The sequence below is a fragment of the Miscanthus floridulus genome, chromosome 6, assembly GCF_019320115.1.
Source record: "Miscanthus floridulus cultivar M001 chromosome 6, ASM1932011v1, whole genome shotgun sequence".
NCBI classification, from domain to species: domain Eukaryota; kingdom Viridiplantae; phylum Streptophyta; class Magnoliopsida; order Poales; family Poaceae; genus Miscanthus; species Miscanthus floridulus.
Window position 1 is genome coordinate 14,339,477 of NC_089585.1, and position 24,089 is coordinate 14,363,565.

General features: G+C 46.1%; 3 protein-coding genes and 1 long non-coding RNA gene across 5 annotated transcripts; 2 read left to right on the forward strand and 2 right to left on the reverse strand.

The window, feature by feature from the left end:
- Positions 1 to 11,632: 11,632 nt before the first annotated feature.
- LOC136457697 (uncharacterized) lies at positions 11,633 to 14,929 on the reverse strand. The gene is made up of 3 exons (XR_010759788.1): positions 14,800 to 14,929; positions 11,915 to 11,992; positions 11,633 to 11,770 (listed from the first exon to the last, which is right to left on the reverse strand). It is a non-coding gene; the product is annotated as an uncharacterized lncRNA (long non-coding RNA).
- On the forward strand, positions 14,883 to 17,157 carry LOC136457696 (uncharacterized). 2 transcript variants are annotated; one of them, XM_066457717.1, is made up of 2 exons: positions 14,883 to 15,014; positions 15,232 to 16,288. In XM_066457717.1, the coding sequence occupies exon 2, from the start codon at positions 15,253 to 15,255 to the stop codon at positions 16,126 to 16,128; it is 876 nt and encodes a 291-aa protein (XP_066313814.1). In that variant the 5' UTR covers positions 14,883 to 15,014; positions 15,232 to 15,252; the 3' UTR covers positions 16,129 to 16,288. The 2 variants fall into 2 exon arrangements, with proteins under 2 accessions (XP_066313814.1, XP_066313816.1); XM_066457719.1 differs by lacking the exon at positions 14,883 to 15,014 and adding an exon at positions 17,085 to 17,157 and having other exon boundaries at positions 15,165 to 16,155.
- A 586-nt stretch (positions 17,158 to 17,743) lies between these two features.
- LOC136457698 (uncharacterized) lies at positions 17,744 to 18,632 on the reverse strand. Its single transcript, XM_066457720.1, has one exon. The coding sequence runs from the start codon at positions 18,496 to 18,498 to the stop codon at positions 17,962 to 17,964; it is 537 nt and encodes a 178-aa protein (XP_066313817.1). The 5' UTR covers positions 18,499 to 18,632; the 3' UTR covers positions 17,744 to 17,961.
- Positions 18,633 to 22,659: 4,027 nt separating this feature from the next.
- LOC136460237 (NDR1/HIN1-like protein 10) lies at positions 22,660 to 23,337 on the forward strand. Its single transcript, XM_066460023.1, has one exon. It carries the CDS (start codon positions 22,660 to 22,662, stop codon positions 23,335 to 23,337), a length of 678 nt encoding a protein of 225 aa, XP_066316120.1.
- Positions 23,338 to 24,089: the final 752 nt, after the last annotated feature.

Genomic DNA, 24,089 nt, shown 5'->3' on the forward strand with positions numbered 1-24,089 from the left:
ACAATTTGGTGATTGTGGAAGATTGCTCCACCTCATGGTCAAGTGATGATGATGATGATCGATCTACCACAAGTTCACTTGACAAGGATGATGATGATGCCACAAGTGTTGCACATGAAGATTCTACCTCAAGCACACTTGATGGTGATCTTGGTGATGATGGTTCATGCTCGGGCCATGATCGTGATGCTACTACAAGCTCTTCTCCATCACCACATTGCTTCATGTCATAAGGTGACACCAAGGTATCAAATGATAATGTGGTTGATCATGTTGATTCACATAATGAGCTTGTTAGTAGACTTGCTAGCATGACCATGTCTTTAGAAAATGAGAAAGTTAAAACATTGAAATTAGAAAATGAAAACTCATTTCTAAAGAATTCTTGTGAAGAACATAAGAAATCACTTAATGCTTATAAATCTTCACATGATGAGCTAAAATTGAATCATGAGACACTACTTGCATCTCATGATGATTTATTAGAAAAACATGCCTCTCTCATTAAAGTGTTTACAAAGAAACTTAAAAATAATGAGAGCTCATCATATAGGTCAATTAATCAATCACATATTATTGCTAACCCTTGTGATGTAGGCAAGAAGCATGTATCCACCTCTTGTGATGATTTATTAGATATGCCATGCTCTTCACATATAGATGCTTGTTCTACTTCTATATCTTGTGAGACTAACCTTTTGAAGGAGAACAATGAGCTCAATGAACAAGTGAAGAAATTGAGTAACAAGTTAGAGAGGTGCTACAACTCTCAAGTCACCTTTGAGCATATGTTGAAGACTCAACGAAACTATGGTGACAAGTGTAGACTTGGCTTCAAGAAGGAAATGACAAAGAGCGAAAAAAGAGAGAAAGAAAGATGAAGAAGCTACAACAAAGAAAGCTCTCACATACCATGTGCTACCGGTGTCATGAAGCGGGACACCTTACAAATGGTTGCCCTAACATTGAAAAACTCAAGTTAAAGAAAGAAGAAGAGAGGCTAAGGCATGTGAAGTGCTTCAAGTGCCGCACTTGGGGTCATCTTACCTCAATGTGTCCAACCAAGCAATTGGTGAAGCAACAAGTGAAGCCTCAACCAAAGCCACAAGTTGAGCAAGAGAAGACACCCCAAAAGCAAATCAAGATCAACCATAAAGATGGTGGTGATTTGATGATAAAGAAGCAGAAAACAAGAAGGGGTGGAAAAGCAAGAGAAAGAGCAATGCGTCCTAGGATGAATCAAGATGCAAAGCAAGTGAGCAAGAACAAAGAAGAGAAAATAAAGAAGATTGCTCACATAAGGTGCTATAGTTGTGATACATTGGGCCACCTAGCTTCGGATTGTCCAAACAAGGAGAAGCAAGGCAATGGAAGGCACAACATGAGCAAGGAAGAGAAGACTCAATTAAAGAGAAAGTGCTACTCATGCCGGGAAAGGGGACACATGGCACATTCATGTCCCCTAGGTAAAATTTCTAAGCCCATTTCAATTGATGATCATGATGTGCTTAGAAAGGATGGTAATGGTACCTCTATGGTTGCTATTGCAAAATATTCCGCTACTCATACTAAGGCATTGCCTAAGTATGTTGCTCCTAACTTGAGAGGACCCAAAGTTGTTTGTGTATCATCAAAAGGTGGATAATTGATTGTAGGTACCATCGGCATTGGAGGCTTGATTCAATTGATTTCATATTGATCATCAAATGTTGAATCAAGATATGAAGCCTAGTGCACATCCTAACCCAATGCCATGATAGTTGAATGAAGTCTAAGTGCCACAACATACAAGTGTCATATTCAAGTTGTGGTGATTTATTGGATTATTTGATGGCTTATAAATATTTGAGTTGAAGTTTGCTAAATGGATGATCATGAGCTAACTAAGGTATATCTCTTGTTGATCATTTTATTTTGGTGCATATGAGTTGATTGAATTGGATAAATATGCAATGCTGCTTGCTATAAGATGATTGAATGGATATTTGATTAGTAATCAAGTTTGAATTGATTTGTGTTGGATAAATTCATAAGATGACTTTTAGTAAGTGGTTTGAATGGATATATATATTATGGAAATGTTCAAACAAGATTAGTTTCAAGTTTGATTCATATTTGATGAAGTATATCTCAAGGGTTGAAATATGTTCTATAATTGAGAATCTGAGCTAGCTGTGATATTAGCCATGTTTAAGTGATCAAAACCTATTGGAATGGCATAAAAATTGGTGTACATGCTCTAGACTTATGATATAAGATGCTATACAAATTTCATGTGAATTGTATGAGAGTTGCTTTGGTTTTGGAGTAGTTCTTGTCAGCTATAGTACAACAGTTTTTAGCATGTAGCAGTGGTGGAAGAATTGAAATCTGGTAGCAATATAGAAGTCAAATGAAGCTCAAATTTTTACAGCTGGTAGATAACTTGGTAATTCATACCTCCACCAAATTTAGTGGTATTTAGATTTGTACTTTGGGAGATATGCATATTTCTTTAAAGAGTATAAAATCTGCCAGAAAAGTGACAAATGTTGGGTTGATCTAGAGTCACTTTGATTGAAAGGTCCTCAAGTTAGAAACATGTTTATAAGTAATTGAGGCACCTAAGTTTAGTTTTGAGATGATCTAGAAGTATGACAAGAAAAAGAGTACAAGGCCATTTGATTGAGGAGTATACTTTGCACACTTTTGGTACTCAAGATGAAGATGAAGATCAAACTCAAGTTGAAATTAAAGTTTAAGTTCTAGATATGATTGGAAATCTTTTGGTAGAAAGAAACGAACTTAAACAAGTAGAAAGAAAAGGACTTAAAGAAGGAATCAAGGTTACTCAACAACTTAAGTCCATTATTTGGATCAATCAATCAAGTTAATTCAAGTAAGTATCAAGAATAGTTCTTGGAGAAAGGACACTTCTCCCTAGTGTAGGGGCTTGCCGCCTATGAGTAGATAAACCAAGTGTGGTACTTGGAAGGCTAATATGAAAGTGGTGATCCGAGAGACATTTAAGATGCTTAGTTCAAGCAATCAAAAGGATTGATTAAGAAAAGCAAGCAACACCCAAAAGAGAGCTAGTTATTTCAAGTGGTATTCCAAATAGTTCTCTCATGCAAGCAAGAATCAAAAGATGAAGCAAGTCAACCACAACAAGAAAGTACACTTGATCATAAGTGATATTTATTTCATATGGGCGAAGAATAGAATTCTAAATAGTATTTATTGGTATTCACCAAGCTTATAATTGGACTTCACATTGCTATTGGAGTAATGAATTGGAATCTATGTGACTATCTTCTACTCCAACATAGCAAAGGTATTATTGTAATATGCATGATCATTTCATCCCTTACCAGTATGTGATTAGTGCATATAGTACATGCTTTATAGGGTCATGCATAACAAATTAAATATTTAAATTCATAGCCTACCACTATTGCTTGAATGATTACTTGATCTAGTGGTTAGTATATGAATTTGTTCATGAGCTAGTAAACCTAAGTACTTGATTTTAATTTGAATTGCTAAACAAGTGATAAGTACAACATTGACAAGATAACCCTTAAAAGAGGTGTGAAGAAGCTTGTCATTGGTTCAAACCGGACTTGAAAGCTTAAGCAAATCAATTTAGATTAAGTCATCATAAAAGCTCATAATAATGATAAGTGTATAAGCACAAGACAATAATGCAAATGGATATCTAGATTGTTTGTTTCAAGTGGTATCTAGACTCAAGTATTAAGTGATGTCTAGATCAACCCACAAAGTGATATCCTATAAGTGGTACTCATAAAGATAGCAAATGTTCAAGAAAATGATTAAATTGATAAATCCAACAAGTGGTTCCAAAATAGAAAATTATTTCGATTGGTATCACATCTACATATAGTATCAATTATACAAGTGATATCTATCATGCAAGATGATGGTTCCACAAGTAATCCTCAACTTTAAGTGATCGTCAAATAACGAATGCATCCCTCACCTACAAGAGCTTAAGTGCAATAAAATGGATGACCCATACATAGAATGATAAGATACAAGTAGTACAAGTTACAAGTTGTAAATGGTATCTATAAGTAGTGTCATTCCAACAATCAAGTAATATCCATAAAAAATGCAAGATTCAAGTCTCAACCATCTACCCCAAAGTGCATACATTTGCATCAATAAGAAGCATATCTTTTATGGAAATTGATGACAAAGGGGGAGAAATTGTACAAAGATATGAAAGATATGGGAGAGAGATTGTACAAACATAAGTACAAAGGGAAGAGATAGGACATGGACATGGACAAAGAGGGAGCAACATTGAAGAACAGAAAAGGATCAAAAGTCTTGGACAAGATAAGCACATAAATGGGGGGAGCAAGCTCATGAACTTTGATTGATTGCATTTGATATGTGCATATTCATGTGCTTGCTTGCATTGCATAAGTTCTTAAATTCAAAATGCATGCTTGTGTGGTGTATGTTAGTTATAGAACTTGAATGGTGATTTGATAACTAGCATGCATAGGATGATAGCTAGACACTTGGTATGCTTTACAAGTAATGCTAGTACCTTGTTTTTAAAGATGATCTCATGAGGTATCTAGTGCTTTGTATTTTCAAGTGTTATCTAGCTAACCATGGTGCTAAGGATGAACTTAAAGGTGCAACTCCGATTGGTATCATACTTCAAAGGTTTATTCCATACACCTTAGCATCATTCGGTAGTAATTACTCTCCCACAATTTCAATCTATGCATATATGCAAGCTTCAAATTAAATACCCTAGCACATATTTAGGGGGAGCTAATACTACCATTTCGGGTTTGTGGTACTTGTCCAAAATCATTTACATATGGTAAAATTGCTTGGGCAAGCAACATGAATCCAAAAGAGCTTGATTTATATATCTTTGTAGAGTTGTTATCAATTACCAAAAAGGGGGAGATTGAAAGGTCCTTGTTTGATTTTGGTAATTGAGTGACAACTTAGGTGGACTAATTGTGTTTATGTGAGATACACAGGTGATTAGTCCACAGGTATATGTGTGTGAGCAACATATGCCATGAAGGTGAAAATGGCTTGGAGATGTTGCAAAGCTCACACATGTGATGATGAAGGAGCTTATTGCACATGAGACATGACATTGAGTCATGTGATTAAGGTGGAGAAGATCAAGACAAGACTTGGCTTGATGGCCCGGTTGCAAGCGTGAAGGGCAAGTCAAAGGCTTTAGAGTGATGGACCGTATAGCGGTGAAGCTTGAGCAAGACTTAGCGCCGATGGACGATGGCAACAGTGAAGAGCAAGTAAAGTCAAGATCGATGAACCAATATGATCATGTGATGATATGAAGTGGATCATATCATTGTTGATCATGTTGGTGCATGTGTTGCATCAACATTGGAGGAGATGGAATGGAATGCGCAAGGCAAAGGTATAACCTAGGGTATTTCATTTCACCGGTCATAGGTGTGTAGAGAAGTTTATGACCAGGTTTAGGATAGATGGCCATACTATCAAGAGGAGCAAACTTGTTTGCATATCGGTCATCTAGTGCCACTCGAGTGATCTAACTTTGTATCGTCGCTAGGATCGAGTGGCGTGGCAAGTTGAGTGGCTAACATCCTTTGGGAAATGATTGTGAAAAGCTAACACACATACACATGGTGATGTACACTTAGTGGTGTTGGCACATTTACAAAGGAGATGAAGTTGGAGTTGATGTGGATCAACTTAGTGAAGAAATGGAGACGAGAAAGGTCCCACAGAGTGGATCGGACTCTGGTCACGCAAGTGACCAGACGCTGAGGGACAGCGTCCAGTTAGTTGTGGCTGACAGCATGCAGCGTCGGTCTTTGACCAGATGTTGATGCTAGAAGTGATCGGACGCTGGCAGGGTGCGTCCGGTCAGGCTGATGTACGGTGATGCAGAAACTGGAGAGTGATCGGACGCTGGGCTGCGTCCGGTCAAGGTTGGTACCTTACTGTAATAGACCGAACGCTGAGGGTCTAGCGTTTGGTCAGTTGAAGCTCCTGTGTCTGGTCAGGTCAAGTGACCGTTGGAATCGGGACACGTGGTCGTCTGTGGGCGACCGAACGCTGAGGTCTAGCGTCCGGTCAACACGACTGGAGCGTCCGGTCAGCCTGACTTTTGCCCAGTGAAGGGGTAATGGCTAGTTTAGCCCTTGGGGCTATAAATAGAAGTGGCTCTCGGCCATGGGAAGGGCTGAGCACCTCAGTGGACTTAGTGTCCATGCTTGTGAGTGCTTGGGAGCCTTCCATCTCACATATACTTGATAGTGATCATCTGATTGTATGAGTGAGCGATTCTAGTACGATTGCATCATGAGGTTGCATCGAGTGGCACTAGGTGATCGAGTTGCAAGCCGGTGGTGCTTGTTACTCTTGGAGGTTGCCACCTCCTAGATGGCTTGGTGGTGGTCTCCGTCGAAGCCCGCAAGAAGCTTGTGCGGGGCTCCAGAGAAGAGCTTTGTGAGGGGCATTGTGCTCGCCCCACGGGAGCCGCGAAGAGCAACTCTAGTTGAGCGTGTCATTGAGCTACCCTCACTTTCGGGGTAGGTTCTTGCGGCGCCTGATGTGCGGGCTTGGCGGGTGATGCTAATTAGCCACCGAACCACCAAGTAAGCGGTCGACACAACGGGGACTAGCATGTTGGCAAGCACGTGAACCTCAGGAGAAAAATCATCGTGTCAACCTTGTTCTTCCCGTTGGTTTGTATCCCCGTTACACAAGCTTGTGATTACTTTTATATACATTGTGCTTATGTTGTTACTCTTGTAATTAGTTGGCTTGTGTAGCTTACTAGTTACCTTCTTGCTTGTGTAGTATAGAAGTAGCTCCCTTGCGTGGCTAATTTGGTTTGCGTAACCTTGTTAGTCACATTGCTTAGTTTGTGTAGCTAAGTAATTGCGCTCTCTAATTTGGCATTGGTTGCCTTGTTATTGAGCATTGCTAGTGAGCTTAGGTGGCTTAGTGCTTTTACTTACTAGCATGTGTAGGAGCTCCCTTGTCGCTTAAAGTACTAGTGGCATAGGTTTGTGTGACATTGCTCCTAGAATTGGTTAGGTGAGCTTTAGCTAGCTCTGCACCTTATTGCTTAATTAGTATCTTTGCAAGGTGCTAGTGAACATAGATAAAGGGGTGTAGTTTTGGCTAGACCGATAGTTTTAATTCCGCACTAGTTTTGGTTAGTCAACGTGATTAAGTTTTAAAAATAACTATTCACCCCCCCCCTCTAGTCGCCATCTTGACCTTTCAATCGTATATAGCGTAAATCAGCATTAGCGTAAATCAGGATTAGGAGTAAGAATACCTGAAGTTGCTATAATAATGTAGGCCATACATCATACTTGTTAATAGTAGCAATAGATAACTTATTACCGTGGTCGGTAGCACTAGCTTAGTAGTTGGATGGATGTACTTTCATTTTAAGAGTTGCTGTTGCTATGTTACTAAGTGTTGCATTATCATTTCATGCATGTAGATCACGATTTAGTAGAGTTCATGCCCGTCGACGACCAGGAGTATGAGGAGGTGATCGAGGAGTATGAGGAGGAGATCCATGTACAGGAGGGAGCCTCGGTGCCTGTTGGTGCTGACCTTACTGACCCGTCGCCTGCCTAAGGCAAGCCCCGGTGCATACCCCTACTTTATGATCACTGAATATATATATATATATATATATATGATGTTCATTTAAGTTATAGGAATTTTATGAAAACTACATGCATAAATATACCTACCTATGAGTCCTACTAGTACAGGTCGAGTAGCTGCTATGCTCAGGATATCGGTAGCATGAGTAACCTGCCGTTACTCACAAGTAGGTGATAAATATGATCACTCATGATAAACTATCTAAAGGTAAATGGTGATTGGATAGGGATATGGTTTGGGTATTGGTGGGTGTAAAGGGTTGTGTCCTGCGGCCAACATGACATAGCTCGGTAACACTTTTTTCCTATTTGTGTTGATTAAGGATCGGTCGTTGCATATGGCTCTAGGCAAGTCACAGATCTATTGTCCCAAGCACATACTTGGATATGGGTGCAAGGAAGGCTTGTTGCTCTCTTATCGTGGATCCGGCTCTTTCGGGACCGACTGATTGGAGGCGGAGATGGTGGGGGTCCTTGCACCGCACTAAGTCCGGGACTCAGGAGTGGGGGCTTGGAGTCTAAGTTTGGACGGGAACCTAGACACCCAGGACATGAGAGTGATGGGTTGGTCCTGCTTGTACCTGGGGTACTAGCAGGGCGTGTGTCTTCGGGGCACCCAGCTGGGCACATTGATTTACGAATCACCAGGAAATCCGATAAGGCTTGTCTACGGTTTAGCACCGTAGTAAGAACTGAAAGTTGAAAGGAGAAGAAATGGAACTGATTGTTCAACTCTTGCTTGAAAGTAGAATAGGTGCTTATATAGACTGGCTAGATGATAACTTAGTACGGCTGATAATAATAACATAAATAAGGATTCACTATTAGTATTGCTTTCCGCCAAAATAAACCAGCAAACCATAAAGCTTCTCATATTCCTTGGAGTTGGGAAATTATTCCCACTAGTCGGATAAGTCTTGCGAGTACATTATGTAATAAGGGTTTATTTACCCATGTTGCAGGTGATGCATGAGAAGTGCCTTTGTGTGGAGGATTCTTCTAGTGAGCTCAGACGGATCCCCGTTCCTAGCGCTAGATGTTTATTTTAAATTCCATTGTTTATCATTCCGCACTCTGACATTTGGTATTGTAATAATGTACTTTTAAGAAACTTGGATATATGAAATGGACAAGTATTGTAACTCGTTCTCATTATTGGATCCTTGGAAAAAATGTGGATCTTTCGGGTTCTCCCTTGGGGTGTGCCCGATGGATACCGCCTGCGGTAGCTTGCTTTCGGAGTGCTTAGTGTCTGGTGAAAGACGAGCACCTCCGTAAGTGTGTTATTTTGGGTGGTTCTACCACACTCATAGGATAGAACATTTATGCAGGTGGGTTTCAAACAACTCCTGCAACTTAATGCACAATCAACAGAATAATAAGTGCTTAAAAATAGGGTTATGCACTGGGGCTTGCCTAGGTAACTTATTAACACTAAGTTAGTTGGCTCCATCTTCGAGACGTGATCCAACCATCAACTTTAGGACTTGGGTCATCATTCATCATCTTCCCACTTGACGCCAACATCCTTGTGTTGACCCATCAATCCATCATTGTATAAATGCAATACATGCTTAAGTCAAACAAGCATCCACACAAGCATTACAAAACTTAAAGAACAAGCAACGCGTCGTCACGGTGAAGGGTAACTAAACGTTGGATATTCGACTCTCATCCTCTCCTAACGACTTACTTGCGAGTTACTATTATCAACCTAATACAAATGAGCGAAACAACCATTTACATTTTTAAACATACAAGTGAAAGCTTATCGTAACATGCCAAGCACACTTCTACTTACTAAACATACTTTGCCTAGTCATCATGTAAAACAAGTAGCATAGACAAACGTATATTAACCCTAATCTAAACACCTAACATATATAAAAGCTTAAATAATTATAACTAAGGAATAAAAAGGTGGCGCACCAAACATCTCTTTTGGATATGAAAATTTTATGGGTGGTACATCTTAACTAAACATAACTATTGCATAAATTTCATAATTTCTGGATAAACAAATTATTTACTAGCATTTAATTAAGACTTAATGGTAATAAAAGCATGTGGCACAGGATAATTTAATAGCTCGGTAAATACGCATGCACTGGACCTAAAATTTTTACCAGAGCACACACACATCGGGAGCAACTTACTATAAAAATTTCACAGCAAAAGGATCAACATAACAGGAGATATGAATTTATCCCTAATAAGCATAGGCAAAAATTTAGAGCAATATTTTTTTCTACTAAAACATACAAAATTATACATCTACTGCATAGATCTAGTCACAGGGATTCCAAAACATCTTTATTTTTCTTTTTATGATTTACTATGAATTTTTAAAGTTTCAACCGATTTAAACATAAAAGAAAAGGAAAAACCATAAAAGACAAACACTTTGCAGGGAAGCACCTGAGCTTTTCCTGAATCAACCCGCAGTCTATCAGTACTATTCATGTGAGTCCCGAGATTTACATTCGGAACCCTGGAAAAGCTTAAATTTAGGCGCGAGGTAATTCTCTTCTTCTTCCTCATCTTCACCGAGCAGAGGAGGTGCTCGGGGCGCGGTCGAGTTCGCGCGGCAGGCCACCGGCGAGGGCGAGGGCGGTGCGCGGGGGCGGCAGCGTCCACGCTTGCATGCGTGGGCGGCGGCAGCTCGGCCAGGTGCAGCCGGTGGTGGCCCGGCCACACGCACGGCGCCCGCGGTGGGCGGCTGCACGACGGCGGCGGTGCTATGAGGCGCGGAGGCCGACGAGGACGGACTGTGTGGCACTGGGAGAACACGGCGCACCCGAGGCTGGCACCACCTGCGTCGGGGTAGGGCGCAGCGGCCTGGCCGCGTGCGTGCTGTGCCGCGGTGGCCCGAGCAGGGTCCGCGGTGCTCCCGATGACGCGGGCTCCAGCGAACGCGAGCGGGGCACAGAGGGGAGCGAGGAGGAGGCGGTGGTGCCGGCAGTCGAGCGCGAAGAGGGGTAGAGCGGTGGAAGCGGCGGTGCAGAGGGAGCTCGGAGCCGGCCATGGTGGGCGCGCTCGCGTTCCTGCGGTAGGGAGCGAGGGAGAGAGCCGAGAGAGGGAGGAAGATGGACCGCGAGGACGAGCAAGGCGACCTCGGCCTATAGAAGAAGGGAGGGAGAGGGAGCAGCGCGGCGTGGGCGGCCATGGCGCGTACTGTGCGCGGCCAGAGCGCAGGCGGATTATGTGCCCGACTTGGGATGGCTATGCAGCGGATTCGGTCAAGCTATGGGTCCCACGTCCTGTATAAAATATCTTCAACTCAAAGCAAACTCCAACTTTGCTTAAGGGACCACTGTCATTAGCACCACGGATTAGGAAATAAACATGCTCAAACTTTGGTTTGTCTGATTCCAGTGACTTAGAAATTTTCTAAGTTTCCCAGAAAATTGAGTTTGATTCAAACTTTGGAGCCTTAACTGATCTATCAAACATAAAACTAGGCGCAAGCAAGCACTCCACTACAAAGTACAAAACTTATACTAAGCTTTTCACATAGGCATATTTTAGAGTTTCTATATAAAATAATTATTTATTTATCCTCAAAAAGCTATTGAGCAATTAACACCAATTAGGGTTTTTGACATTTTTTAATCATTTTTCCCACATTACCCTAAATAACTTTTGTTTGTAAACTCATTTAGAGATGTTTAAGCACAAAATCAAGGTTGGTTGACCTCACACATGTTGACTATATTCACAAAGGTGATTTAGACAAACATGTACCGTATCATTTTGTGCAAGAATTTATCACCAAGCATAGAAAACTTATTTATTAGGTTTTATTAAGCCTTAAACTATTATTAAACGGGTACGTAACACCGGGGTGTTACACAAAACACTGAGATGCTTTCAGAAATACCTGCACAAGCAACAAATTAGATGTAGCCTTCGCTGGGAAAGCGGGGAACATTAATTCCAATTGTTTTGTCAAATAACTAGTTAAAGGTAACAAAAATATTAGAGCACATATTCAAAGAAAATGTACAAAAACGGAGTGCTTAGACTTCATATGATGGGAGTTGTTTGCATACTCGAATAACTGCTCCAGCTGCTGTTTGAAGGACTTTCACACCATCAATTTCCTATAAATGCCAAATTCTTAGTAGAAGAACCCAACATCTGTAAGAGTTCTCAACAAATCCAAACAAAGAATCTGATTGATGCACACTTCTATATAACTGATATGCACAAAAGGATATCATGAAAGATTCAGTTAGGCGATATACCTTGGGGTTTGGAATAATTTTCATCTTTAGTTCCTCAGCTTCTACAAGTCTCTTGATATATCTTTATGGTTCACACACCTGTTGGCAAAAACTGTTAGAGAGATAATATTTTCGTTAAAGGTAGATAGGCAGATTTCTTACAAGTAGTTAGTGCTGAATGCCTTAAACTTCTCAGCTGATTTAATTTCATTCACTTGTAAAATACAAAGAGGAGTAGAAAGGGTTGTGTTATATCCGAGTACAAAAGGCTGATGAAATCATGGAATAAACTATGAAATTTAAGTTATGCCTTTTATTTTGACTCAAACTTGCAAACTCTGTTTACACTGAAAGAATTCCAAGGCCAAGATTGTTTCTTTTGACCAAGTGTACTGAACATCAAGTAACCTATATAGATTGGTTTTCGAGGATGATGTATGCAAACAAATTAATAGATAATTGATCGGCCTTATCGATAATAGGATGTCTTAAGGCAACTCTGGTGTTTAGTTTATCCCACTCATGAGATTCCACCACTCAAATCAGAATTATGGAAGGAGATGGTACATCCGTAATCTTTTTATTATTTTAACCAAGATTAGTTGCTTTTCTCTTGACAGAACCTCGGGGAGAACTAGCAATTCAGGGCCCTTCCTTCTGTATTAATCTGTCCTTATCCATTTTTGATGCACAGGGCTAGAACTTTTGGTCTCTGTGTTGATCTTATTTTGGATGGAAGTATGCCTGTCCAAAATGTTTTCTCCCATTAGGGAACTTTTTTGGGATAAGGCATACAAAAAAAATAGAACTATCTAAGATTTTAATTAGCATATAACATAACTGTTTCTCTTAAACAAGCACACTGTTCGAATTTTTTACTTTTTAGCCCTTTTTTCGAAAGTTTCTCACAAATAGATTCCTGGCGGAAAGAATTCAGAAAATGGATCCTAACTCGGAGCCACCGATGCTGGCGCCGAGCTCGGCGCCAGCGTCCCTGGCGCCGAGCCCCTGGGCTGGGGCAAACTTACATGGAAGGAAGCTCGGCGCCAGTCACTCTGGCGCCGAGCTCGGCGCCGTAGATGCTGGCGCCGAGCTCGGCGCCGTTGACGCTGGCGCCGAGCATGCCAAAATGGATATATAAAATTTTAGCCATTTTTGCATATGTCTGTCCCACAAATTTCAGCATGTCCATCTCATGGTAAATTTAAAGACTTAGCCAAATTCTAAGTTGTCCATCTCACGGTAAATTTACCATCTCATGGACAACTTAGAATTTAACAATGTCCAAGTCATGGTAAATTTAGGGACTTAGCCAAAATTTTATATATCCGTCTCACGGTAAAACTAAGATGTTAGGTTAAATTTAGTGGTCGACGCCATGACCTATGGCGCCGAGACGTTACCTTGGCTTGCCGCAACAGACTAGGCAGCGGGTATGCACTACCTCCGGTAGCATCGTCTCTACCGCTCTGAATGGTTTCCCGGCACCCGCAACAGGCTAGGTTAAAATGTTTTCAAAAGGGACCAAAATATAAAAATTTCACTTCTGCTCGCGCATCAATCGATCCATCGACAGACTGGTCTGGTATTCAGCCCTACCCGTCTGGGACGGCACACGGACGGCAAGGCTTGGCCCTGCCCGCCCGGCTGCATGTCCCTGATCCAGCGGATTCTTCTTTCTTTCCTCCCCCTCTGGCGTAATTTGGCCCTCTGACCTCTGCTGTAAAATCACGCACGTCGTACTTTGCTATTCACGCACGTCGTACTGCATGCTCGGCGCCAGCGTCAACTAAAGATGGCAACGGGTACAGAATGCCTGCATGCCCGCGGGCAAGGATACGGGCACCACTTCTTGCCCGCGGGCACGGGTGCGGGCACCATCCTGAACCCAGAGGATAGTTCTTCGCGGGCAAAGAAATTTGCTATCCTCGCCCGCTTATCCGCTAGACCCGCTCCACAGGTCTGACATGTGGGACCTACAAGCAAATATATGTATATATATATACACGATTTGTTGTGAATATGTATCTTCGTATCTCTTGTAATACACTATGATTTATGTATATGCTCAAACTGGCGGGCACACGGGCATGCCCGCGGGCATTTCATGCCCGCGGATGGAGGGCGCGGGCGTGGTTTGTTGCCCGTGGCGGGTCGCGGGCGAGGGATTTAGCTGGCGGGCACGGGCGTAAGAAGATAGTATCCGCGGGCACCACGCCCGTTGCCATCTTTAGCGTCAACGGCGCCGAGCTCGGCGCCAGCATCTACGGCGCCGAGCTCGGCGCCAGAGTGACTGGCGCCGAGCTTCCTTCCATGTAAGTTTGCCCCAGCCTAGGGGTTCGGCGCCAGGGACGCTGGCGCCGAGCTCGGCGCCAGCATCGGTGGCGCCGAGCTAGGGTCCATTTTCTGAATTCTTTCCGCCAGGGTCTATTTGTGAGAAACTTTCGAAAAAATGGCTAAAAAGTAAAAAATTCGGGCACACTGTCTATAGATGCTATGTGATTTAATCATGCATCTGGTCAAATTCAATTCAAGAACTAATCAAATAGTGAAACATGATTCTTGAATAAAGCATAACGATAATATGCGTAAAGGAATATAACTTTTTCTTTTCATGAAATAAGTAACCACTCCAATTGTAGGAGACTACAACAATTAATATTTAAGTGGAATATGAAAACCACAGAGCACAGAATCAGATTCAAAATCACTTATGCTAGCCAACTTGAAAATAGCTTAATGCGACAGGGTGAAACAACGACAGTTGTCAGCAGGCCCTGGACTACTGTCAATGAGCATGTGTTTGCTGCATCCAACTCAAGTAGTATATAAGATGATGGGGGGTGAGAATCGTACCAACCATAATGAGCATGTGATTGGGGATCAGAGTGCAACAAAGGGATTACCTTGTGCTGGGTCATGGCGATGCAGTCCAGACTCCAGACACTGATGACGAGCGTTGTGGTCACCTTCGGGTCGGAGCAGATCGGGGCATTCCTCCGGCGCCGGCGGCCTCCGTCACCGGGCGCAGATGGTGCCGTAGAGGTAGGCGACGGCAGTACCAGGTGCGGGGATGGTGATCTGGCCGCTCGCGCTCTGAATCAGATTTGCGGGGACGGAGGTCCCGTCTCCTCATCTGACAGGGATATGGCATAGGTGTACTACAGCTACATGCCTACATTGAACCAGTCCACACCTAGCCGGCTCACATCCTTCTCCCACATTGCGCCCCTTGCCCCCTTCCAGTTCCCACCTCTCCCACCACGGACACTACCGCCGCCTCTTCCCACCTCTCCCAGTCCTCCTACACTACCGCCGCCTCCTCATTGGCGCTACAGCCACTTCAGCTCGATTTGAAAATGGAGATCCTCGAATCGGCGCTGTTGGGGGAGTTCATCCGCTACATCAAGTCTAACTGGTCGGCGCACTCGCGGGTGGACCAGCGCCAGCGCCGCCTGCGCCAGCTCGTGTCCAAGGTCCGCGCGGTGGTGGACGCCGCCGAGGGCGGCGCGGGGGCGGCCGTGCGGGACGAGTCGTTCTCGGCCTGGCTGCAGGTGCTCCGATCCGAGGCGCTGCGGGGGCAGGAGGTGCTCGACGACGCGGCCCGCGCCACGGCCGTCGCCAGCTCCGCCCGCCGCTTCCTCGCGGGCTTCAAGGCGCTCTTCGTCTGCAGCGCCGAGGTGGACCGCCTCGCGGAGGCCGTCGAGCAGCTCGAGCTCCTGGCGGGCCCAGGCGGCGACCTCGACATGTTCGTCAGGGTCCTCAGACTGGACTCCGCCCGGGCCGCCGCCACGGAGGAGGACATGGACGTCGACGGGCGTTCGGCACCCGGTGCTCGCCACCGGCAGGAGGGGAGCGGCTGCAGCTGTGGATGCGCGGGCACCGTCGCGGCCCTCCTCCCCTCGCCTGGCGCCAAAAGGAAGCGCGCCTGCGGCGGCAGCGGCGGCTCAGGCGTCGACGCCGGCTCGACATCGCGCGGCGAGGTCGACGCGGTGCAGCCGCAGAAGCGGCGGCACCTGGCGTGGATGCGCTCGCGCCAGGGGCTCCCGTCCGGCTTCGGCAGGGTCTCCTCCGCACCTCGTGAACCGCCGCCGCCGGCGTTGCCGCGCTCGCGTCGCGCCCGGTCGGTGGCATTGGCGATGTCTAGGATTCGACGCCGCATCGGAAAGCCGACGGCGACGAGCCATCGGCGGCAGCCCAGCCTCGGACGGCAGTTCTCGCAGATTACATTGTAGACGAGAAACCGACGGGGGTGAAGGGAGGTAGGCTATCGCCCATGATTTCTTAGTGCATTTTGCAAAATTATGGGATTCCTCTAGCAATTAACCTACTGGTAGTGGCAGTTCTTCTTCATCTTTGAATGAATTTAGAATCAATGAACTTGCAGCAGCAGCAGAGTAGTAAGTGCTACTTCGGTTAGTTTGTGATATTGGTAGTAGATTCAAGCTGCACCTGCACTTGTGAGCTGTGACTCCAGCTTAGGAGTAGTAGTGCTAATTCTACTGCTGACTGAGACGAACCGATGGATAACGTTAAGATCTTTGTTCTCTGCAGTTTTGTTGTGCGATGTTGTTTTTTCAGCTTTTCTTATTAAAGAACTGGGAGGGCAACACGTGCTGGTATGAAAAGAATGTAATTTCTCGTTTCTTGACAAGCTAATCAATCTTAGTTATAATAACTAAATATATATAAAATTATATTATTTGTCTCATTAATCATTAATAATGATTTTTTTACAATAAATCTATTTAATAATTGTATAAATATCAATAGTATTTTTATAAACCTAGTTAAACTTATAAAAAGCTTAATTTAGGTTAAAATTAAAGGGTATGTTTGGAGTTCCAGCTTTTTTTAGTTTATTCTTTTTCACATAACACTGTTGAATTAGTCGAAGACGCACAAAATTGCATTATTTTAGGACGGTTTTTGGATGGTGGTAGTTTATTGCCCCGATCATATCGTGCTTTGACTCTGGTCAAGCGGCACATGCACGGATGAAATGGTAGATCTGGGTGATGGAACAACAAAAAATTACACTTTTTTTTTGGCGAAGAATGTGGCCGCCACCTCTCGCTTGGCCGCCTGCTTTGCGAGAACAAGGGTGCGTGCCTGGCACCACGCCTGCATCGATGGAACGACGACTTCCGCTGAAGCTGTTTTGAACTGTTTTGTTTTGTTGCTAGAGAAGGCTGACGCCGTTCCCATGTGCTGACGCGACGGTTCGTTCTCGGAGTTCGGGACTCCATCAGGATGTGGCCGAACAGTTCGGACTCCAACTACAAAGCGCACTGTGAGCCCGTGACTCGCCATGCAGCAATACGATTCCAAGTGGGTCGAGTCCACTTGAAGCGAAAGTCGAAGTACTGCAGGCCCATCTCATGTCAGCTACGGTGCTAGAGACGATTCCAGCCCGGCCCAATGAAGTCTACGGGCCGAGCTCATGCCAACCATCCTACGGGCTTCAGCATCTGGTCTTCTGCTCAACAGCAAGTCAACAACCCGGTAGAGGAGATTGTTTTAAAATTCAATATTTTTTGGTGGAAAAACACCTTGATTGATGTGGATTTTGGTCAAGATCGTAAACTAATCTTTGTATAAGATTCATTAAGAAAGCAACAGCCCGTCTGTGCTTGCGCTAATGATGCGTGTCTTCACCAATTAGCGTCCAAAATCAATGCGTGGAATCTCAAAGGGCGCTCGAACTAACATTATTGATTATTCCCTGCACCCGCAGGCCGCAGTGCGATGCTATGATCGAGTTCGGTGCGTGGTGGATCCTCTTTTCTTTTCGTTCTAGCGAAAAAAATGCCGCCGACGAAAACGAAGCATTTGTATAAATTTGTAGAAATGTGGAGCTTTATTTCGGTTTGAATTGATGCAAAGTTACAAAAGACGCTCAAAAATCGATACGTGAAAGATCACACGCGACGGCCGAATTTACAATTCCAACGGAAGGGGACGAGAAAATGGGAGTATTTACCACGCAGAGACTAGACGATAAAGAAAGGGGAATCGATCGATCGATCGATGGCAGCATTACACGGGTGCGCGCCGGTCACTCAGAATCAGAGGTCCTCCGCGATGCAGGCGAGGTGCGGCTGCCACGGCGCGGCGTGGCTGCCGGTGCTCATGCGCCGCCGGTGCTGCTGCGCGGCCGCCCTCTTGTGCTGCTGCTTCTTCTTGGCTGCCTCCTTCTCCGGCGGAGACTCGGCGCCGAGCTGCCCCAGCTGCCAGTCGGTCACGGCGGCGACGACGACGCTGCCTTCGGACTTGCTGCGCACGTGCCGGCTCGGCGTGCCAGCACCGCCTCCGGCGCCGGCGGCCTTCTTGGCGTCGGGCACGGACGCGGCCGGGATGAGGAAGTAGATCTCCCCGCGCTCCAGCTCCGAGTCCGGCGACACGATGAGGATCCTGCGCACCACCCCCTGCGGCGACGAGCAGGGCCTGCTGAGCACGTGGTTTGGGTGCGCCGCCAGCACCTCCCCGGCCGACACGGCGCGGCCGTACTCGTCGACGCGGCCGCTGAGGTGCACGATCCGCACCAGGTCCAGCGCGCCGCACGGCAGCACGCACGCCAGGCAGCACCGCAGGCTGTTGCCCATGCCGCCGCGCCTCGTCGTGTTCGATGCCGCGCCTGCGCGCCCGACTTATTCCACCCTCTCTCGTCTTTCTGTCCTCGCCGTGACGACGCGGCCGGCACGTATATATAGTTGGTGAGCTCGAGTTGACGACAAACAGAGAGCCAGAAAATGTACTTTTAGGTGACTAAAGCACGGCTCAGCTTCGAAGTTATTATTTTGTTTTAGCTTCGTGAGTAGCTTTTTGATGAGCTGTTTTGAGCACTATATTTCACATAATAGGTTAAACTAATCAAATTACTAAACTGCCCTACTTCATTATCCTCTCGGTTCTTCCCCCACACCTTTCCATCAGATCCACGCAGCGTGCGGCCCTCCCAGCCGAATTGGTCGACGCCGCGCGCGTCCCCTTCCAGCTGCCGCCGCGCGTGCCCCTCTCCCGGCCGAGCCCGCACCGCGCAGCACCCTGGCTACAGCCCGCCATGCCTCGGCGGCCGAGCCTGCACCGGCCGCCGCCGCGCGCGCTCCGACGACGGACGGCGCCCCGGCCGGCCAGGCCCCGTCGCCTCTCTGCGCCCCGGCGAGCGGCAAGCCTGGGGGTATGCTGTCTTTTGTGTATGGTGGGGGTATGCTGTCTTTTGTGTATAGTGGGACCCACGTACGGGAGATGAAACTAGAATAAGCTTTTTTTTTCAGCTCTCTTTCATTTCATTCTCTTGTGAATGGAGAAAAAAACAACTTTATTTATAAAGCTGTTTTAAAAAAATATTTGACAAAAAAAAAGAGCTCACAACAGTTTAAAGCTGTTTCGAGCTTTGCCATCGAGGCCCTGAGTGAAGACACTCACCGGAGAGACGAAAGGATGGATTAATCACGTCATGTTTTTTTTTCCTTCTTGAGAGGAATAATTAACTAGCAAACAAATAATAATGTAATAGGTCATTTAGTAGGGCCCATGTTCTGATAATCATTTTTATTTTGTTTTCTGTTTCGGAGGTAGCGGATGCGTCAATCGGCCTGTTCGCTGGTTGGTTTCTGGGCTGGTTTGGGCTAGCTGGTGCTGATTTGTTGTGAGAGAAAAACACTGTTGGCTGACTGATTTGGACTGGCTGAAACCCACAAACGAACAGGTTGAATGATTCGCACACGGCACACTCATGCGCACAGCCATGCTGCCCTGCTGGAGCTTGGTTGTACTGTATCCTTCCTCTTCCTCCTCGGTCCTCCCTGATGGTGCGTGCGTTGGATTGCATTGCATCAGTAGCCCTCCAATGCAAGCGATGCGACGAGACGAGGACGAGTGTGAACGCACCATTGGAGGATGGATCATGGATGCCAGAGATTGGGTTCTGAATTATTCACGCATTTTTTTATAGGCAAATAGAAATATTTTTAGAGCGGAATTATGCGTGTACATACAGTACTGCTGCTTGTGATTGATGTTTGGTACGCGTGCTACGTGCACAATGCTCCAAAACGAACCCGGCCGTGCAACGTCTTTTTCGTGAGCAGTGGGTGATCATTTTGGGGGGAATATTGTATTTATATTTGTGTCTTTTTTGTCCCGTTCGTTTTGCTGAAAAAAATCGAAACACTGTTCCGGCTGATTTGTTGTGAGAGAAAAATACTGTTTCGACTGAAAAAAAAAAGCTTAAAAGTACGGATTATAAGAGAAGCGAACAATGTCTTTATAGAGAAGGTGAATACGGATTAAGCTAGCTACCTGCCATGGTGGCCTCCGATTCGAGCCAGGCGACTACTACGTGTGTTGGATCATTGGAGTAGCTAGGTAGCTCCGAATTGAAGTTGAATCATTGTGTTGGAACTAATCGTGTCATTAGTCTCTTGCTTAACGCACGTGTAGCCAAGCTGGACCAAAATTATTGTGCAGCAGGTTGGTTGGCTTTGGCTAAGAGCCTGTTCGGCAAGACTGAAAAATAAATTAAAATACTGTTCCGATTAATTATTATAAAAAAAAATACTGTTCTATCTAAACGTAAACAATGTTTTTGTGAGTGAGCTGGCCAGCCAGGCTCAGCCCAGCCAGCCAGCCGAACGAAGTGTAAGCTACTGGCCTACTACTCGATCCCTTGCTTGCTCTCCGGTCAACCCGTCGATGCTCGCCACCGTGGTTCTGCTAGATTGCGTTACCAGACAAACTAATTATGTCAATCGGGTTTTCTATTTTTCTTTTTCTTTTGCGAGGATGATGGTTTTGTTTCACATCGGATCCACAGGCCTCAAATGTTAACCGCTGTCCTCCGCCAGATCCAACAGTTGATCAGCAGCCAGGGAATATCATTAGTGCGGTAATCATAGGATTGTCTTACAGAAATTGACAGCTTCCGTCAGTGTGTCCGAGGTACTACGCACGCGCGGGCAGGTGGCACGGTAACGTGCCAAGTGGCAAGTGAATGGAACTTGCTAGTAGCGGTAGCAGTACCTGTACCTGTTGTACCTTGTCCTTACCATACGTGTGCACGTGGTGGCCGCACGTGGGGGCTTCCATGCAAACAGTAGTGTTTGGAAACACTGTTCATTTGGGAGTGTTCGACTCATGGGGTTGTTTTTGTCCTACAGGTAAATTTTAGTTCCTGTCCCATCGGATATTTAGACACATGCATAAAGTATTAAATATAGACAAAAAAAAAATAACTAATTGCACAGATTGTGGCTAATTTGCGAGACGAATTTTTTAAGCCTAATTAGTTCATGATTTGACAATGTGGTGCTACAGTGAATATGTGCTAATGGCGGATTAATTAGGCTTAATAAATTTGTCTCGTAAATTAGTCTCCATCTATGTAATTAGTTTTATAATTAACTCATATTTAGTTCTCCTAAATAGCATCCAAACGTTCGATGTGACATGGACTAAAATTTAGTCCATGAAACCAAACACCCCCTGAGTCCTCGTTTAGTTCTAAATTTTTTTCTAAAAATGTGTTATAGTACCCATCACATCAAATCTTGCGATATGTGCATGGAGCATTAAATGTAGAAGAAAAAAAACTAATTGCACAGTTTGGTTGAAAATTGCGAGATGAACGTTTTGAGCCTAATTAGTCTATAATTGAACACTAATTGCCAAATAAAAACAAAAGTGCTACAGTAGCCCAAATTCCAAAATTCAGCCAACAAAACACGCGCTGACATAAAAACATTATTTTTGGACAACACTGTTCGGAATGCTATGAGAAAAAAATACTATTCCAGTTAAAAAAACCGAATAAGCCGACTTCTTTCCCAGCCGAACACGCCGAAACAAGTGCCCTCTCCCGTCCCATCCATCGCCCCCCCCCCCCCCCCCCCACACACCCCACACACATCACGACACGTGGCCCGCCGGCGCGGCCCCACGTCCACGCGGTCGTTGTCACCTGTCGATCGATCGGATGCGCCGGTACACCGAACACGTTCCCAAGTTCTTCTCCACGAATCGGCATCGCGACGTGTGAGCGCGTCGACCTCGACTACTTGGCTTCCAGTCCGTTCCCCGGTGGGCCACGGCCGCGGCCACATGATGGGCTAACGCGTGCAGTCTCCAGTGCCTGAGCCCAGCCACTACCACTGGGCCATGCCAGAACCTCCGGCCCGCTTACTACTACTCCGTCGCAAAGCAGCCCATAAGTGAGGACTGACCGACTGAGGACTGCAAAGGCGGTTCATGACCCTAGGCCCCTCGCGTCTCGTCTCGCTGTAACCGATCGCCGTGCGGCCGACCGACACGACGACCGGCAGGAGCACGACGCAACCTGCCCTTCCTCGCGCTCGATTCACCGGCCCGCGTCGTAAAGGACTAAAGGCGGTTGCGTTCCATGCCACGCCTTGCCGTTCTTGGCTGCTCACACCCGATGCGTCTTCAATTCGCCAGGCAAACCTTCTTCCATTCTGGGTTCCTCGATGAAGACGCGAGCGCCGCGTCTTCCGCGAGTGCGCGCTCGTTCATCTCCATCTCTTTCGCCCTTTTCTGCACCTCCGTCTCGGGTTAAAGCCGTGTACGTGACGAGGCCTCTCCTTCCATTGTTACCATAAGCTCTCGATCGGCTGGGAGCTCGGTTATTCGGTTTTGGGTAGTAGCCACGCCACAACTCCACAAGAGCAAGTGAAGAAGAATCTTGCAAGCTGTCTGCCTAGCACATCCGTTCTCCGGGCGTGATCGGCCGCGGCCGGGAGGGACCGGCCATGGACGACGACGGCCTCGGCTGCTGCTGCGGCTGCTGCCTCCTGTGCTGCGCCTGCGCCGCCGAGGTCATCTGCAACTGGTGCACCTTCCTCGTCGCGCTGGCGGCCGCCGCGGTGCTGGTCGCCGCCTTCGGCGTCGCGCTCCCCGTCCGCGCCACCGTCACCGACGCCTCGCTGAGCCGCCTCGACCTCGTCGTCACCAACAGCAACGGCACCGCTACCGCTACCGCCGCCTCATCCGTCTCCGTCTCCGTCGCCTACAACCTCTCCCTGACCGTCCAGCTCCGGAACCGCAACTGGGCGATGCGGGTCGAGCTGGCCGCGCCGCTCGACGCCGAGCTCCGCTTCGCGGGGCGGCGCTTCGACGGCGCCCGCCTGGCGGACCCGGGCAGGAGCGTCCCGCCGCGGGGCACGGAGGAGTTCCGCGTGCTGGCCGCGTCGCCGTCGCCCGGCGGGGCAGCGCTGGGAGGCGCCGGCGCCGCGGCGGAGCTCTCGAGGGAGCGCGCCGAGGGGGTGTTCGAGGTGGAGCTGCGGATCGCCGGGGAGGTCAGGTACCGCCCCGTGCACGCCGGCCGGAGGAGCAGGCTGGAGGCGACGTGCCCGCTCAAGTTGCTCATGCCGAACGCGCCGCGGGGGACGCACTTGGTGGTGCTGCAGAAGGACGTCAGCTGCTATTAGCCTACTATAGCTAGCTTGCTTGCTTACCAGGAATTACGTACGTACGTATGCTAGCATTGCATATATGGTTGCATTGGACGCAGTTTGTTGGGGATGCGTGTGATCTCTGATCTGATCTTTCATATGAACAAACTAACCTAGCATGGATTCCTACGCATTTGCATTGTAATTACTATAGTCACGAATGAATGGCTCCACGTCTACTGTCATTCACCTTCAAGTAGTCATTTACATTCTTCGGTTTGTACATCAATATGTCGTTATTAAATGCGTAGCATGAAAGTTCCTGAAGTGCCCACAACTACACTAGCGAACGCAATACTAGAGAATTTGCAGGAAATTCGCCTTTGTTTGGTTAATTAAAATCAACCTGCAACTTTTTGATCACCAACTACGTTGTGCACGTTGACTATAAGCACTAGAAAATTCTATGGACAGTCTTCTTTAAAAAAATAGTTTCATAATAATAGAATTTGAAAGAAAATACTAGTTATTATCAAATTATATGCACTTTTCCTATCTACCAGGTGCCTGATTTCCTTTAATCCGTCCAGGCGACGTAGCAGCTGTTGATCGTGTTTTGTTTTTTGTGCATGATCAAACTCTCAGATGGAATCCAACGGCTGTACAGTGTCGCGTGAGAGATGGCTACTTTTCAGACACCTGTAAATTAGCATCAAACAATTATATGTGTAACTCTGTTCTCTTAAAGGCCTCGTTCGCTGGTCTGAAACTTGGTTGAAACTGGCTGG

Excerpts from the sequence above, each read along its gene's own strand:
- LOC136457696 (XM_066457717.1), top strand. The coding sequence starts at position 15,253 with ATGGAGATCCTCGAATCGGCGCTGTTGGGGGAGTTCATCCGCTACATC.
- LOC136457698 (XM_066457720.1), bottom strand. The coding sequence starts at position 18,498 with ATGGGCAACAGCCTGCGGTGCTGCCTGGCGTGCGTGCTGCCGTGCGGC.
- LOC136460237 (XM_066460023.1), top strand. The coding sequence starts at position 22,660 with ATGGACGACGACGGCCTCGGCTGCTGCTGCGGCTGCTGCCTCCTGTGC.